This window comes from Littorina saxatilis, linkage group LG11 (assembly GCF_037325665.1).
Source record: "Littorina saxatilis isolate snail1 linkage group LG11, US_GU_Lsax_2.0, whole genome shotgun sequence".
NCBI classification, from domain to species: Eukaryota; Metazoa; Mollusca; class Gastropoda; order Littorinimorpha; family Littorinidae; genus Littorina; species Littorina saxatilis.
In genome coordinates this window covers 39,633,869-39,652,624 of record NC_090255.1, presented here as the reverse complement: position 1 = coordinate 39,652,624, position 18,756 = coordinate 39,633,869, and the positions used below count along the sequence as shown (strand labels likewise).

General features: G+C 46.7%; 1 protein-coding gene across 2 annotated transcripts in view; it reads left to right on the top strand.

The window, feature by feature from the left end:
* The window catches only part of LOC138980436 (leucine-rich repeat protein lrrA-like), a 134,006-nt gene extending 116,800 nt beyond the window's left edge, over nt 1-17,206 (top strand). For both annotated transcript variants that reach the window (XM_070353316.1, XM_070353315.1), the window contains 5 exons: nt 9,506-9,682; nt 9,989-10,249; nt 11,755-11,966; nt 13,803-14,043; nt 14,979-17,206. In XM_070353316.1, coding sequence (XP_070209417.1) covers nt 9,506-9,682; nt 9,989-10,249; nt 11,755-11,966; nt 13,803-14,043; nt 14,979-15,308 — 1,221 coding nt within the window. In that variant the 3' untranslated portion in view covers nt 15,309-17,206. The remainder of the gene's footprint in view (nt 1-9,505; nt 9,683-9,988; nt 10,250-11,754; nt 11,967-13,802; nt 14,044-14,978) is intronic.
* Nucleotides 17,207-18,756: the final 1,550 nt, after the last annotated feature.

The window sequence follows — 18,756 nt, the reverse complement described above, 5'->3', positions numbered from 1 at the left end:
AACAACCAACCACATACACAACCAACCAACCACCCACACACACAAACAACCAACCACCCACACAAACAACCAACCACCCACACAAACAACCAACCAACCACCCACACACACAACAAACCACCCACACAAACAACCAACCACCCACACAAACAACCAACCAACCACCCACACACACAAACAACCAACCACCCACACAAACAACCAACCAACCACCCACACAAACAACCAACCAACCACCCACACAAACAAACAACCAACCACCCACACAAACAACCAACCAACCATCCACACAAACAACCAACCACCCACACAAACAACCAACCACCCACCCACACACAAACAACCAACCACCCACACAAACAACTAACCACCCACCCACACACACAAACAACCAACCACCCACACAAACAACCAACCAACCACCCACACACACAACCAACCAACCACCCACACAACCAACCAACCACCCACACAAACAACCAACCACCCACACAAACAACCAATCACCCACACAAACAACCAACCAACCACCCACACAAACAAACAACCAACCACCTACACAAACAACCAACCACCCACACAAACAACCAACCACCCACACAACCAACCAACCAACCACACAAACAAACAACCAACCACCCACACAAACAACCAACCAACCACCTACACAAACAACCAACCACCCACACAAACAACCAACCACCCACACAAACAACCAACCAACCACCTACACAAACAACCAACCACCCACACAAACAACCAACCACCCACACAAACACCCAACCACCCACACAAACAACCAACCACCCACACAAACAACCAACCAACCACCCACACAAACAACCAACCACCCACACAAACAAACAACCAACCACCCACACAAACAAACAACCAACCACCCACACAAACAACCAACCACCCACACAAACAACCAACCACCCACACAAAGAACCAACCACCCACACAAACAAACAACCAACCACCCACACAAACAACCAATCACCCACACAAACAAACAACCAACCACCCACACAAACAACCAACCACATACACAAACAACCAACCACACAGACAAACACAAACAACCAACCACCCACACAAACAACCAACCACCCACACAAACAACCAACCAACCACCCACACACACAAACAACCAACCACCCACACAAACAACCAACCAACCACCCACACAAACAACCAACCACCCACACAAACAACCAACCACCCACACACACACAAACAACCAACCAACCACCCACACAAACAACCAACCAACCACCCACACAAACAAACAACCAACCACCCACACAAACAACCAACCAACCATCCACACAAACAACCAACCACCCACACAAACAAACAACCAACCACCCACACAACCAACCAACCACCCACACAAACAACCAACCAACCACCCACACACACAACCAACCACCCACACACACAACCAACCACCCACACAAACAACCAACCACCCACACAAACAACCAACCAACCACACAAACAACCAACCACCCACACAAACAACCAACCAACCACCTACACAAACAACCAACCACCCACACAAACAACCAACCACCCACACAAACAACCAACCAACCACACAAACAACCAACCAACCACCCACACAAACAACCAACCAACCACCTACACAAACAACCAACCACCCACACAAACAACCAACCAACCACACAAACAACCAACCAACCACCCACACAAACAACCAACCAACCACCTACACAAACAACCAACCACCCACACAAACAACCACCCACCCACACAAACAACCAACCACCCACACAAACAACCAACCACCCACACAAACAACCAACCACCCACACAAACAAACAACCAACCACATACACAAACAACCAACCAACCACACAACCAACCACCCACACAAACAACCAACCACCCACACAAACAACCAACCACCCACCCACACACACAAACAACCAACCACCCACACAAACAACCAACCAACCACCCACACACACAACCAACCAACCACCCACACAACCAACCAACCACCCACACAAACAACCAACCACCCACACAAACAACCAACCACCCACACAAACAACCAACCAACCACACAAACAACCAACCAACCACCCACACAAACAACCAACCAACCAACCACCTACACAACCAACCACCCACACAAACAACCACCCACACAAACAACCGACCACCCACATACACAAACAACCAACCACCCACACAAACAACCAACCAACCACCCACACAAACAAACAACCAATCACCCACACAAACAACCAACCACCCAAACAAACAACCAACCACCCACACAAACAACCAACCACCCACACAAACAACAAACCACCCACACAAACAACCAACCACCCACACAAACAACCACCCACACAAACAAACAACCACCCACACAAACAACCAACCACCCACACACACAACCAACCACCCACACAAACAACCAACCACCCACACAAACAACCAACCACCCACACAACCAACCAACCACCCACACAAACAAACAACCAATCACCCACACAAACAACCACCCACACAAACAAACAACCAACCACCCACACAACCAACCACCCACACAAACAACCAACCACCCACACAAACAACCAACCACCCACACAAACAACTAACCACCCACCCACACAAACAACCAACCACATACACAACCAACCAACCACCCACACACACAAACAACCAACCACCCACACAAACAACCAACCACCCACCCACACACACAAACAACCAACCACCCACACAAACAACCAACCACCCACCCACACAAACAACCAACCACCCACACAAACAACCAACCACCCACACAAACAACCAACCACCCTTACAAACAACCAACCACCCACACAAACAACCAACCACCCACCCACACACACAAACAACCAACCACCCACACAAACAACCAACCACCCACCCACACACACAAACAACCAACCACCCACACAAACAACCAACCAACCACCCACACACACAACCAACCAACCACCCACACAACCAACCAACCACCCACACAAACAACCAACCACCCACACAAACAACCAACCACCCACACAAACAACCAACCACCCACACAAACAACCAACCACCCACACAAACAACCAACCACCCACACAAACAACCAACCAACCACCCACACACACAACCAACCACCCACACAAACAACCAACCACCCACACAAACAACCAACCACCCACACAACCAACCAACCACCCACACAAACAAACAACCAACCACCCACACAAACAACCAACACAAACAACCAACCACCCACACAAACAACCAACCACCCACACAAACAACCAACCACCCACCCACACACACAAACAACCAACCACCCACACAAACAACCAACCACCCACCCACACACACAAACAACCAACCACCCACACAAACAACCAACCAACCACCCACACAAACAAACAACCAACCACCCACACAACCAACCAACCACCCACACAAACAACCAACCACCCACACAAACAACCAACCACCCACACAAACAACCAACCAACCACACAAACAACCAACCAACCACCCACACAAACAACCAACCAACCAACCACCTACACAACCAACCACCCACACAAACAACCACCCACACAAACAACCGACCACCCACATACACAAACAACCAACCACCCACACAAACAAACAACCAACCAACCACCCTTACAAACAACCAACCAACCACCCACACAAACAACCAACCACCCACACAAACAACCAACCACCCACACAAACAACCAACCACCCACACAAACAACCAACCAACCACCCACACACACAACCAACCACCCACACAACCAACCAACCACCCACACAACCAACCAACCAACCACCCACACAAACAAACAACCAACCACCCACACAAACAAACAACCAACCACCCACACAACCAACCAACCAACTACCCACACAAACAACCAACCACCCACACAAACAACCAACCACCCACACAAACAACCAACCAACCACCCACACACACAACCAACCAACCACCCACACAAACAACCAACCACCCACACAAACAACCAACCAACCACCCACACACACAACCAACCACCCACACAAACAACCAACCACCCACACAAACAACCAACCAACCACCCACACACACAAACAACCAACCACCCACACAAACAACCAACCAACCACCCACACACACAACCAACCAACTACCCACACAAACAACCAACCACCCACACAAACAACCAACCACCCACACAAACAACCAACCATTCACACAAACAACCAACCAACCACCCACACAAACAACCAACCACCCACACAAACAACCAATCAACCACCCACACAAACAACCACCCACCCACACAAACAACCAACCACCCACACAAACAACCAACCACCCACACAAACAACCAACCACCCACACAAACAAACAACCAACCAACCACCCACACACACAACCAACCAACCACCCACACAACCAACCAACCACCCACACAAACAACTAACCACCCACACAAACAACCAACCAACCACCCACACAAACAACCAACCACCCACACAAACAACCAACCACCCGCACAAACAACCAACCAACCACCCACACAAACAACCAACCACCCACACAAACAACCAACCAACCACACAAACAACCAACCACCCACACAAACAACCAACCACCCACACAAACAACCAACCACCCACACAAACAACCAACCACCCACACAAGCAAACAACCACCCACCCACACAAACAACCAACCAACCACCCACACAAACACACAACCACCCACACAAACAACCAACCACCCACACAAACAACCAACCACCCACACAAACAACCAACCACCCACACAAACAAACAACCACCCACACAAACAACCAACCAACCACCCACACAAACAACCAACCACCCACACAAACAACCAACCACATACACAAACAAACAACCACCCACACAAACAACCAACCACCCACACAAACAACCAACCACCCACACAAACATACAACCACCCACACAAACAACCAACCACCCACACAAACAACCAACCAACCACCCACACAAACAACCAACCACCCACACAAACAACCAACCACACACACACACACACAACCACCCACACAAACAACCAACCACCCACACAAACAACCAACCACCCACACAAACAACCAACCAACCACCCACACAAACAACCAACCACCCACACAAACAAACAACCACCCACACAAACAACCAACCACCCACACAAACAACCAACCAACCACCCACACAAACAACCAACCAACCACCCACACAAACAACCAACCACCCACACAAACAACCAACCAACCACCCACACACACAACCAACCACCCACACAACCAACCAACCACCCACACAAACAACCAACCAACCACCCACACAAACAAACAACCAACCACCCACACAAACAACCAACCAACCATCCACACAAACAACCAACCAACCACCCACACAAACAAACAACCAACCACCCACACAAACAACCAACCACCCACACAAACAACCAACCAACCACCCACACAAACAAACAACCACCCACACAAACAACCAACCACCCACACAAACAACCAACCACATACACAAACAAACAACCAACCACCCACACAAACAAACAACCAACCACATACACAAACAAACAAACAACCACATACACAAACAACCAACCACCCACACAAACAACCAACCACCCACACAAACAACCAACCACATACACAAACAAACAACCAACCACCCACACAAACAACCAACCAGATACACAAACAAACAACCAACCACATATAAACAAACAACCAACCACCCACACAAACAAACAACCAACCACATACACAAACAAACAACCAACCACATACACAAACAACCAACCAACCACCCACACTAACAACCAACCACATACACAAACAAACAACCAACCACATACACAAACAAACAAACAACCACATACACAAACAACCAACCACCCACACAAACAAACAACCACCCACCCACACAAACAAACAACCAACCACCCACACAAACAAACAACCAGCCAATCCACCAACCAACCAACCGACCACACAAACAAACAAACAAGCAAACAAACAGTAAAACAAATTCTGTCTGTTGGACATTGCAAATGTGGTTATGGTAGAGAGTTTGCGTTTAGCTCGACGTCTCAAATTCGCAATATGTATTACCTGATGGACGAAGTTAAGAGAATCGGGTGTTTCATGACAAATTGACTTGTATGGGAATGGCGACGTTGAACAATAGCGTGTATAAATCAGAAGGTATTCGTGCACTGATGTCAATTGAAGTCAGGGAATCATTGTATATTTCATATTACCCGCTATTACGAGCTAGTCGTGTGACAGAGAGTTTTCTTGCACACGAGACTGTAGATGTTTCACGACGGCTTTAGCCGGAGTGAAACAGCAGCAGTCGAGAAAACTCTCTGTCACACGACTAGCTCGTAATGGCGATTATGTCTCACAGCTTCAACAGAGGAGAGAACAAACACATTTTGCGTACTCACGCTTGATAACCTAAACACAGGAGCAGCCATTGTGGAGAGATCTACACTACTCACAAAAAGTTAAGGATCACTATGAGAAAACAGGTGGTCAATAAACTCATTTCGCTACTGTTATTTATTTCTCAGTCAAACCAAATTGTTATGAATTCTTGTTCAGGTGTAAGTGGGCGATGTTGTTTTAGTGGGAAAATTGCACGGAATTCTGTACTACTGAGTTTGGTAGCAAATGAAAAACCGGAAACTTGCGAAAACGGACCTTGTTTTGGACCGTTCAGCCCGAACACATTGCACAAGCCACATGGAAAAACCATTATGCACGTGCAAGCACTGCTGTTTATGTGTGAGATGCTGTCACTTGCTTGGCTTTTTGAGAAGACATACCACCAGTATTAGGCATTATCTGACAAAGCCTCCCCGACGAAAATTGAACGAGTTTGAGAGGGGACGAGCTGTTGCATGGTTCCAAGATGGTGTCCCCAAGCGAAAAGTGGCCAGGCGACTTCACGTGTCCATCTCGGTCATTGTCAGACTGGTTCAACGTTTCCCAGCCACTGGGAGGGTCCAGGAAAGACGCAGACCTGGGCGACCAAAGAAGACAACTCCACGTGAAGATCGTCTCATTGAACGACTAGCCTTGCAAACAAGAACAGCCTCTTCCAGCATTATTCGAAGGCAGCTGAGGGTGGCTACTAACACCAACATCAGCCAGCAGACCATACGGAATCGCCTTCATGGGTTTAGCCTCCGTTCTCGTCGCCCAGCTGTACGGCCACGCTTAACTCCAGCCCATAGGGCAGCACGCCGCGCCTTCTGCAGACGTCACGTGAGGTGGACACGTCAGCAAGGTCCCAGGTCCTGTTCAGTGATGAATCACGCTTCACCCTGAACCACAACGACGACCGACTGAGGGTCTGGAGGCGCCAAGGGGAACGCTACATTGACGCCACTGTCCAAGAAAAGGTGGCCTTTGGTGGAGGTTCTGTAATGGTCTGTGGGGCCTTCAGCCTTCACCACAGAACACCCTTGTTTCATGTACAGGGTAACCTGACTGGCCTCCGATACCGGGATGAGATCCTTCGACCGCTGGCTGTGCCTACACTGCAGCAGATGGGACCGCAGGCTGTCTACCAGGATGACAACGCTCGCAAGGGTGGTCAACGACTTCCTGCAGCAGTCTGGAGTCAACAGAATGGAGTGGCCAGCATGCAGTCCCGATCTCAACCCGATTGAGAACCTCTGGGATGAGTTGGATCGCAAAGTGAGGAGCAACCACCCCCCCCTCCCATGGATGTTCAGCACCTCTACCAGGAGCTACAGGCTGAGTGGCAGGCGCTTCCACGGAGGATCTTCACGACCCTGGTCAACTCTATGAGGACTCGCTGCGTCGAGTGCCAGAACAGCCAGGGCGGTTACACGCATTACTGAACTTTTGGGAGCATCTGAATGTCATGTCTTGTGATTTCAACGACTTTGTGAAATTAAATTTCGATATGTACACACTTTGATAAAATGTACAGACCACACGATTGCTCGAAATTGAAGGAAATGTTGTATCGTTATTGCTAAAGCATTGAATTAAACGTTTGCCAAATACCAACGCATTGGCTTTCTTATTTGGAAAGTTATGAATTTGTGTGCAAGTGATCCTTAACTTTTTGTGAGTAGCTTACTTTTTGACGAAAGTGACTGAACAACTATAAATGACGTCTCGGTATATGTGAATGACGTCACAGTCATCGTCACAGTCTGTATCTTTTGAAGCATTGCAATCTTCATGACGTCTTTCTGTGTCTGCATCCGCGAAATGTTTGTTCTTTCCAGGATCTTTGTCAACTATGTTCATAACTCTGTCCTTCTAGATTCAGACTAACAGGCCTCCTGAGCGAGCCACTTTCCAAGGGCAGCTAAATTCGCGTATGGAAACAGTACTGTCGTCTGGGATGCCGTTTTCAGTATTCTCAGCGTTGAAGAATTTGTAAAGAGAAGAAACGATAACAGCAGGAGAAATAAAAGTCGTGTGTGCATTTTGGGGTTTTTGGAGGGACGATTTCGAGTTTGAATCCGTTCTTGCAAAATCTCGACCTCCGGTCTCGATTTTGATATCACTGTCTCAACAGACCAAAGCAGAAGATATCATCACACAGTCCGTCAATATTGGGTAATATAGAGAATACTACATGGCTTGCTGTGTACGTCTAGATTTAGATGAGTTGCTATTTTAAATATTGATATGCGAGAAAAAGTACATTTTGTGCTTGCGTGCCTTCTGCTCCAAATGTCCCGGAGTCGAAGCGTCCAAATTGAAGAGCGTCTTACGGAACCTCGATCTGTTCTAAAGCCTGGTGAAATCTTTGACGTCACAGCAAAAAGACGTCACTCTAGAGAGTATAGTGTGACGTGTAAGTTCTCAAACTTCTTCCCTAGTTCGTCACGACCTAATTTGCATGATATACCAACGTGTGAATGTATGGTTTTGTTATGGCATTGATGGCCTCTCTCACGTATGTAGGACAACACGAGCGTGCAAATCAGTCTTCGGAGACGTTAGGACTCTTCACACAGTAGAGAAAGGCAATGACATTGTAAACCAATACAAACTTATAGAACGTGTAAAAAAGTTGAAAAGCTATGCGGACCTAGTAGCTAGATAACTGTTTTTCCTGTCTGTGACAGGTGTTACCAGAGTCACTGAACCGTATCGCCACGCTCAAACACCTGCTGGTGACTGTAACTTACTCCTGTGTGTGACAGGTGTTACCGGAGACACTGAACCGTATCGCCACGCTCAAACACCTGCTGGTGACTGTAACTTACTCCTGTGTGTGACAGGTGTTACCGGAGACACTGAACCGTATCGCCACGCTCAAACACCTGCTGGTGACAGTAACTTTCTCCTGCGTGTGACAGGTGTTACCAGAGACACTGAACCGTATCGCCACGCTCAAACACCTGCTGGTGACAGTAACTTTCTCCTGCGTGTGACAGGTGTTACCAGAGACACTGAACCGTATCGCCACGCTGAAACACCTGCTGGTGGCGGAGAACAAGATCTCGGCCATCCCGGACTCGCTGGGCGAGCACCAACTGCTGATCACGCTGGACTTTGGGCGCAACAGGGTGACTGGCCTGCCCCAGGACCTCGCTCGGCTCAGGACTGTGGAGGTGGGTGTTGTTGTTGTTGTTGTTGTTGTTGTTGTTGTTGTTGTTGTTGTTGTTGTTGTTGTTGTTTTGTTGTTGTTGTTGTTATCTTCTGAGTTCTTGTCCTCTGAGTTGTTCTTCTTTTTGTTGTTGTTCTTCTTGTAGTTGTTATCGTCGTTAAGGTAAACCGTTAAAACGGCTGAAGACGCATGACACAGGACTGGGGTGCCACCTCAAGTCTTTGTAGACTCTAGACTACAGAGTCATGTGAGTGACTACGCATTGTGTATATTTTGTGATCAACTGGCACAAGGGATGAACGTGTTACAGGTACTGAGGGTGGGCCACAACCAGATCTCGGCGCTGCCCAAGCAGCTGGGGGAGGTGATGAAACAGATGCGGGAGCTGGACGTGTCGGGCAACTCGCTGACGGAGCTGGTGATGCCCAAGTCGCTGACGTCGCTGTCGCTGGCAGAGAACCCCATCTTCCTGCCCTCTCAGGACGCCAAGTCAGTGCTTATCCTGATCGGGGAGCGCCAGCATGCCTCCAAGATGACCTTCCTCAACATCTCCAGCATCAGACTCGACTCGGTGAGCGCTCAATACACACATTTCCTGGCACCTGGCACACAGGTAGACAAGACAGGTGAGAACACACGTAAATAAAGGTGTGTATCAAAGTGAAGCCCATACCTGTTAAGCTCTTGAGGACTCTCACCACAAGATGTTGCTCACAAAACCATAAGTTTGCACCAAAAAGCAAAAGACAACGTGCACAATTGCAGAAGTCGTTACATTACACACGATGTGAATGCGTGATATATTGTGTAAAAAATTCCATCTCACACGGCAGAAATTAATATGTGAAGCGCTTGGAGAACGTCAAGCGCTATATAAATCTCCCTATACAATACAATTAATCCAGCCTGTCATTAATTGGGCGAAGTCTCCCGCCCTTTAGCGCTGATTTATGGAATAAAATGTTGTATCACTTGCGTGTGTCTATCTGTGTGTCTACCTGTATGTCTACCTGTGTGTTTACCTGTGTGTCTACCTGTGTGTCTACCTGTGTGTCTACCTGTATGTCTACCTGTGTGTCTACCTGTATGTCTACCTGTGTGTTTACCTGTGTGTCTACCTGTGTGTCTACCTGTGTGTCTACCTGTATGTCTACCTGTATGTCTACCTGTGTGTTTACCTGTGTGTCTACCTGTATGTCTACCTGTGTGTTTACCTGTGTGTCTACCTGTGTGTCTACCTGTGTGTCTACCTGTATGTCTACCTGTGTGTTTACCTGTGTGTCTACCTGTGTGTCTACCTGTGTGTCTACCTGTATGTCTACCTGTGTGTTTACCTGTGTGTCTACCTGTATGTCTACCTGTGTGTTTACCTGTGTGTCTACCTGTGTGTCTACCTGTGTGTCTACCTGTATGTCTACCTGTATGTCTACCTGTGTGTCTACCTGTGTGTTTACCTGTGTGTCTACCTGTGTGTCTACCTGTGTGTTTACCTGTGTGTCTACCTGTATGTCTACCTGTGTGTTTACCTGTGTGTCTACCTGTGTGTTTACCTGTGTGTCTACCTGTATGTCTACCTGTGTGTCTACCTGTGTGTCTACCTGTGTGTCTACCTGTAAGTCTACCTGTGTGTTTACCTGTGTGTCTACCTGTGTGTCTACCTTTGTGTTTACCTGTGTGTCTACCTGTGTGTCTACCTGTGTGTCTACCTGTGTGTCTACCTGTGTGTCTACCTGTGTGTTTACCTGTGTGTCTACCTGTATGTCTACCTGTGTGTCTACCTGTGTGTCTACCTGTATGTCTACCTGTGTGTTTACCTGTGTGTCTACCTGTGTGTCTACCTGTGTGTCTACCTGTATGTCTACCTGTATGTCTACCTGTGTGGCTACCGGTGTGTTTACCTGTATGGCTACCTGTGTGTTTACCTGTGTGTCTACCTGTGTGTTTACCTGTGTGTCTACCTGTATGTCTACCTGTGTGTTTACCTGTGTGTCTACCTGTATGTCTACCTGTGTGTTTACCTGTGTGTCTACCTGTGTGGCTACCGGTGTGTTTACCTGTGTGGCTACCTGTGTTCAGGTGCCGAAAGCCGTGTGGCAACTGAGGGTGTTGAAGATACTGCGCATGGCACACAACCAGCTGAGGTCGTTGCCCGACGAGCTGATGACGCTGAAGATGCTGGAAGAGCTGGACGTGTCCGACAACGAGCTGACCGAGATCCCAGAGTCCGTCAGGCTATGCTACAGGCTCAGTGTGCTCAACGCCTCGTCCAACTCCATCCAGGTTTTCAAGTAAGACAACATTATAACACTGCATCGCACACTGCATCACACACTGTATCACACACTGCATCATACACTGCATCACACACTGCATCACACTGCATCAAACACTGCATCACACACTGCATCAAATACTGCATCACACACCGCATCACACACTGCATCACACACTGCATCATACACTGCATCAAACACTGCATCACACACTGCATCAAACACTGAATCACACACTGCATCACACACTGCATCATACACTCTCTCACTGCATCACACACTGCATCACACACTGCATCAAACACTGCATCACACACTGCATCACACACTACATCACACACTGCATCACACACTGCATCAAACACTGCATCACACACTGCATCAAACACCGCTGCATACACAGCATCATACACTGCATCACACACTGCATCAAACACTGCATCACACACTGCATCACACACTGCATCACTCACTGCATCAAACACTGTATCATATACTGCATCAGACACTGCATCACACATTGCATCATACACTGCATCACACACTGCATTATACACTGCATCACACACTGCATCACACACTGTATCACACACTGCATCACACACTGCATCACACACTGCATCACTCACTGCATCAAACACTGTATCATATACTGCATCAGACACTGCATCACACATTGCATCATACACTGCATCACACACTGCATTATACACTGCATCACACACTGCATTATACACTGCATCACATACTGAATCAAACACTGAATCAAACACTACATCACACCCTGCATCACAAACTGCTGCATACACTGCATCATACACTGCATCACACACTGCATCAAACACCGCTGCATACACAGCATCATACACTGCATCACACACTGCATCAAACAATGCATCACACACTGCATCATACACTGCATCACACACTGCATCACACACTGCATCATACACTGCATCAGACACTGCATCACACACTGCATCACACACTGCATCACACACTGCATGCATCACACACTGCATGCATCATACACTGCATCAAACACTGCATCACACACACTGCATCGCACTGCATCACTCACTGCATCACACACAGCATCAAACATTGCATCAAACATTGCATCAAACATTGCATCAAACATTGCATCAAACATTGCATCAAACATTGCATCAAACATTGCATCAAACATTGCATCAAACATTGCATCAAACATTGCATCAAACATTGCATCACACACACTGCATCGCACTGCATCACACACTGCATCACACACTGCATCAAACAATGCATCATACATTGCATCACACACTGCATCACACACTGCATCACACATTGCATCAAACACTGCATCACACACTGCATCACACACTGCATCACACATTGCATCAAACACTGCATCAAACACTGCATCACACACTGCATCACACACTGCATCACACACTGCATCACACACTGCATCACACATTGCATCACTCACTGCATCACACATTGCATCAAACACTGCATCACACACTGCATCACACATTGCATCAAACACTGCATCACACACTGCATCAAACACTGCATCAAATACTGCATCACACACTGCTACAGGTTCGAAGCACTGCATCACATACTACTATAGGCTGAGGGTGCTCAGCGCCTTTCCCAACACCATGCAAGGTTCCTGAAAAGATACAATTACAAACGCTGACTGAGATAGCGGAAGGATTCGATTCTCTCTACAATAAGTTCATCTAAGTGTCCCCTGTCGCTCATTGCTGTAATACTCGAGCTCTTTACTATGTGTGTTGTAGCAGCGATAGTCTTTCAATCTGACACCTAACCTCTCTCCCCGCTCTGTGGGTGTAGTGAAGGCCTGACGCAAGCAGCCAACCTAGTGGACCTCAATCTGTCCTTCAACAACATCGATGAGCTGCCCGAGAACTTCGGTGAGCTGGTGAGGCTGCTGACCTTGAACTTGTCCAACAACGAGCTGATGAAGCTGCCGGAGGACCAGATCGACATCCTGGCCTCGCTGCTCTACGTGGACGTGTCCAACAACCACATCAACGTCTTCCCCACCGACATGCCCTACCTCTATAGGATCAAGGTGAAGGCTTGCTTTGTGTGGTTACAGCAAAAGTCTCGAGGCTTGGAAACATGAATACACTCATGCATGAATAAGAAGAAAAAAAGGGTAGCGCCGTATACTGTATGGCAGCTCGCTTTCCCCAGTGAAAAACCAGTTGGAATTTCCATGAGGGTAACCTCACAGGACTATATGAAATCGTATCCTTATCCTTTTCCTTATATGTTGCGCTTATGAGAGGGAGTTTGGAAGTTAATACTGAGAGATGTAGTGATGATGACGTAACGCTGTATGACGTCATGTCGACAACTGTGTGAACAACATGTACGAGGGACTCATGTTTGGACAATATGACGTATTGATGATGACATCTATCACTTAAGTATATGTCATTTTGACATATTGTGAACAAGGTTTTGAACAAGTGTACCAAACTGCTGCAACCTGTACAATTGACACAGTTACAGAATGATATCATAAAGACGTATTGTTTACGACGTCATGTCGACAGGTCTTGAACATGTTTTTTTACAATCTTACAAAACTGCTACAATGTACGTACTGTTCGTTGTTTAGGTTTACGTACTGTTGACAAAATGACGCATGATGATGACATACTTGTTTCATGACGTCATGTCGATAGGTCCTGAACATGGTTTTGAACAATCTTACCAAACTATTGCAATATACTGTTGACAAAATGACGCATGATGATGACATACTTGTTTCATGACGTCATGTCGATAGGTCCTACTGAACATGGTTTTGAACAATCTTACCAAACTGCTGCAATGTACTGTTGACAAAATGACGCATGGTGATGACGTAATAATCAATGACGTGACATCGCCAGGTCCGGAACATGGTTTTTAACAATCTTACCAAACTGCTGCAATGTACTGATGACAAAATGACGCATGGTGATGACGTAATAATCAATGACGTGACATCGCCAGGTGCTGAACATGGGGGTGAACGACCTGTGCGAGCTGCCGCCGGACATGGGGAAGATGACGAGCCTGGAGCGGCTTGATCTCCATGACAACCTGCTGGAGGCGCTGCCGGACTCCATGTGCAAGCTGCCCGTGCTGACGGTGCTGGACGTGGCGGACAACAAGATCAAGACGTTCCCGGCCAAGATGGACGCGCTGCGGACACGCTGCAACGTAACCATGGACAACCAGTCCGCCTACAAGACCAGGGAGTCGGAGGAGGGGCTCGGTTCCGGCGAGCTGGAGACCGACAGCCCGCGCGGCAGTCTCAAGCTAGAGGACGACGATGTGTAGGGCTTGACCGCGGGGCCACCCTGCTTCCTCAGCCACACGGCGGTGGAAAAAAACTTATAATTGAGGATGACCCATCAGCCACGAGGCTAAGATTCATCGTGGTTATGAACACAGGGGCCGTGAGCTTGAACACCACATCAGCGTCCGGGACAGAAGAACAGAGTCTCTTGCCGCTGACTGCAAGCACCACGGCTTGCTGCAGTAATGGAAACGTGCTTCTGAACACAGCCTTGGATGCATTTGAACTTGGTCAGGAAAAGCTGAAAAATCAACACTGGTTCATGAAAAAAAGTCCATGAATTGACAGGAAGGGAAACGATGTGGTCCTAACAAGCTGCAGTGGTGTGGCTGTGGCAGTGGTGTGGCTGTGGCAGTGGTGTGGCTGTGGCAGTGGTGTGGCTGTGGCAGTGGTGTGGCTGTGGCAGTGGTGTGGCTGTGGCAGTGGTGTGGCTGTGGCAGTATTTGTGCAAGTGATGATGTGTGAGTTTGCAAGTGTTGCTGCCTGCCTGATAGTAGCTGTGGCAGTGTCTGTGTCAGTCATTGCAGCCTTGGTATGGTTCTGCACGGTGACTGTCGAGTCATGTCAAGCACTCCAGTGGTACTCCGTCCATGCTCTGATCACTGTATGTATCCTACTTTACTCCTCAACACATGCTTTACTTTCTTTTCTTTTCCTGCTCCATCCTCCTCTTTATAGGCGTGTGTGTGTGTGTGTGTGTGTGTGTGTGTGTGTGTGTGTATGTCAGTGTGTGTGTGTGTGTGTGTGTCGTGTGCGTGTGTGTGTGTGTGTGTGTGTGTGTGTGCCTGCGTGCCTGCGTGAATACCTGTATGATTCTTTGGGGCACCTTTTACGTCTTTGCCAAAATATTTTTTAATCCATACAAGTAACGAAGCCTCGCGATGAATAGCAGTACTTATATTTTGCACGAGTTATTTCCATTTCTATTCCTTGTCCTTCGAATCTCTCCATTCTTCTTTCTCACCACCCTCATTGCTCGTTCCTTTCCCCTGGTAGCGGTCAGCAGTGTATGTCAGCACATCCCACTACATTGGAATCCCCCCCCCCCCCTTTTAAGACCCCCCCCCCCCAATTTAAGACTTCCTCCATTTTAAGACCCTGTTTTCTAAGACTCTCAGTTTATAACCTCTGTAAATGTACCCCCGTTTTAAGACTCCCTCCTTTTTAAGACCTGATTTTCTCAGATTTGTGAAGGTCGTAAAAGGGGGATTCCTCTGTACCGCAGTCAGCAGTCAGCAGTCAGCAGTATTATTAAGCAGGTCTGCACAAGAAGGCTGCTTACTTTGCTGTTTGCTTGCTCAACTCCTCACAATAAAAACAAATTTAAAAAAAATCATGCCCCATATGGCCCACCCACCTCTTTGAGGTAAAGCAAAACAAGCCCCTGAAACTGCCTGTATGCGTGCGTTGTCCAATTATTGGTGAATGGATGATTTTAAACGTCATTCTAACGTTTGCTCCATTTGACATCTTTGCTGTACCCTGGCTGCGTGTTCGGCTTTTCTTGGGAATGAAATCAGATCATCAGTCGTTGCTGGAACAAAGCAAAAAATAATGTGAACAAGAAAAAGATGATGATGAAAAAAGAAAAAGGAAAAAAAAGCGCAAAAGAAAGAAAGGCCACCACGTCTTTTTTACCCTGTACTGTAAAAGGTCAGATAAACAGAGAAGAAAAAAACTGAACAATACAAATAAATTAGAAAAAAGTGCGCACATGTTGTTTTTTATTGCATTTTTTAATTCGTTTTTTGTCGTTGACGTTGTTGGCAATAGAGGAAGTGATTGAGACGTAAATTACAGTTTCAGTGGAAGCCAACTGATTCTTTCACGCTGCTCACAGCACAGTTTGTTCGAAAGCAGAGTAGTGAAGAAAATTTGATACGTGGTTCATCGGTGTTGAGTATGAATGTAGACATATTATACTGTAGAAAACAGGATGGTGTTATGTAAAGACGGACCCGTAGTGTTGAGTTGCCTTCAAGAACTTGTTCAGTGTTAAAGGCACAGTACGCCTCCCGTAAACCATCACAGATACTGTCAGGCTTTTACACACAGTACAAACACCCTTTCGTTTAAACACTCACCGCTTGAGAACATCCCAGGTGCCCTACGTAAAGAGCGAGCAATTTTGAGAGAATTAATTTTGCTGATTGTTTGATCAGACAATCGGACGGTGCGTTTTGGCGCTAGACCTAACTTTTAAAATCTAAATAATAAATTGACAGCTTGTTACACAAACATTCTTAAATCATAAAAGAATTCTTTTTTCACTCAAGACAAGATCAGTACAATTCGAAGTTTTGAAAGCTTGAACAAAGAAAAGCCCGGAAGCAGGGTTACGCAAGGTCGTGGTTCTCGTAGCAGACGACGGTTCTGCCTATCACCAGTTCCTCTGAACAGTCAAAAGCCATTGCGAGAGTTCGTGTGAATCGCAGCAGTTTGTTGCGTTTCGATTCAGAGGTACATAAAAACGTGCTGTTGCAGATAAGCTTACAGCGAGTCGCATTGAAATCACAAACTGACGACTACATTGTGAAAAAAAGGAAACTGGATCACACGGGTTCACGATGGCAAGATAAATCACGCAATTATAAATTCTTTGAAAATTGCTCGCTCTTTACGGAGGGCACCTAGGATGTTCCCAAGCGGTGAATGTTTAAATAAAAGGGTGTTTGTACTGTGTGTAAAAGCCTTACAGTATCTGTGATGGTTTACGGGAGGCTTACTGTGCCTTTAAGATGCGATTAGAAAATGGACACTAGTTTTATGTTGCCTCATCATGTTACCAGTCAGAACACAGTTTGCTGTGTACTATTGCTTGGAGCAGCATGAGACATTTCAGAGGGTTGTTGGGAAGGCGAGTATTCTGAGCGATAGATGATGAAGTTTCGCTTCCTTGCGAGCAACGTTTACAGCATTTTATACCGTTACACCGAGCATGTTAGTACTTTGTGTGTGCTTTAAAAATTAAAAATGTGCATGTACAACACCTTTTTGAAATGAATAAGGCTTTATAAACTTTACACACCAATGTACTTGGAAGGAAGTTTTATGCAGTATTTGACCTAAAATTCGATGTTTATTTTTGTCGAGTTACATTGCATTTGCCTGACCACTAAACGGAAGACCAGGCCACTTGTGTTTGTAAATACAGGCATCAAGGCATTTACCTTTTTGTGCCATTTTTGTTTAAAAAAAGAAGTTGCTGAATACCCTCAGGAAATGTGTATGTCAATCTTACGTTAGCTTCAAAATAATCTTTTGTGAAAGGTTCGTTTCTCAACATTTTCCTTCTGCGACACTGAGAATACATTTGATTTGCTTGTGTTGATTTGATTTTGTTAACACTTGCAACAAATCGAAAAAGAATGTGAGTGATATTAAATCAAAAGAGAATAGGGAAAGCCTAAGACGATATTTGCATTTTTT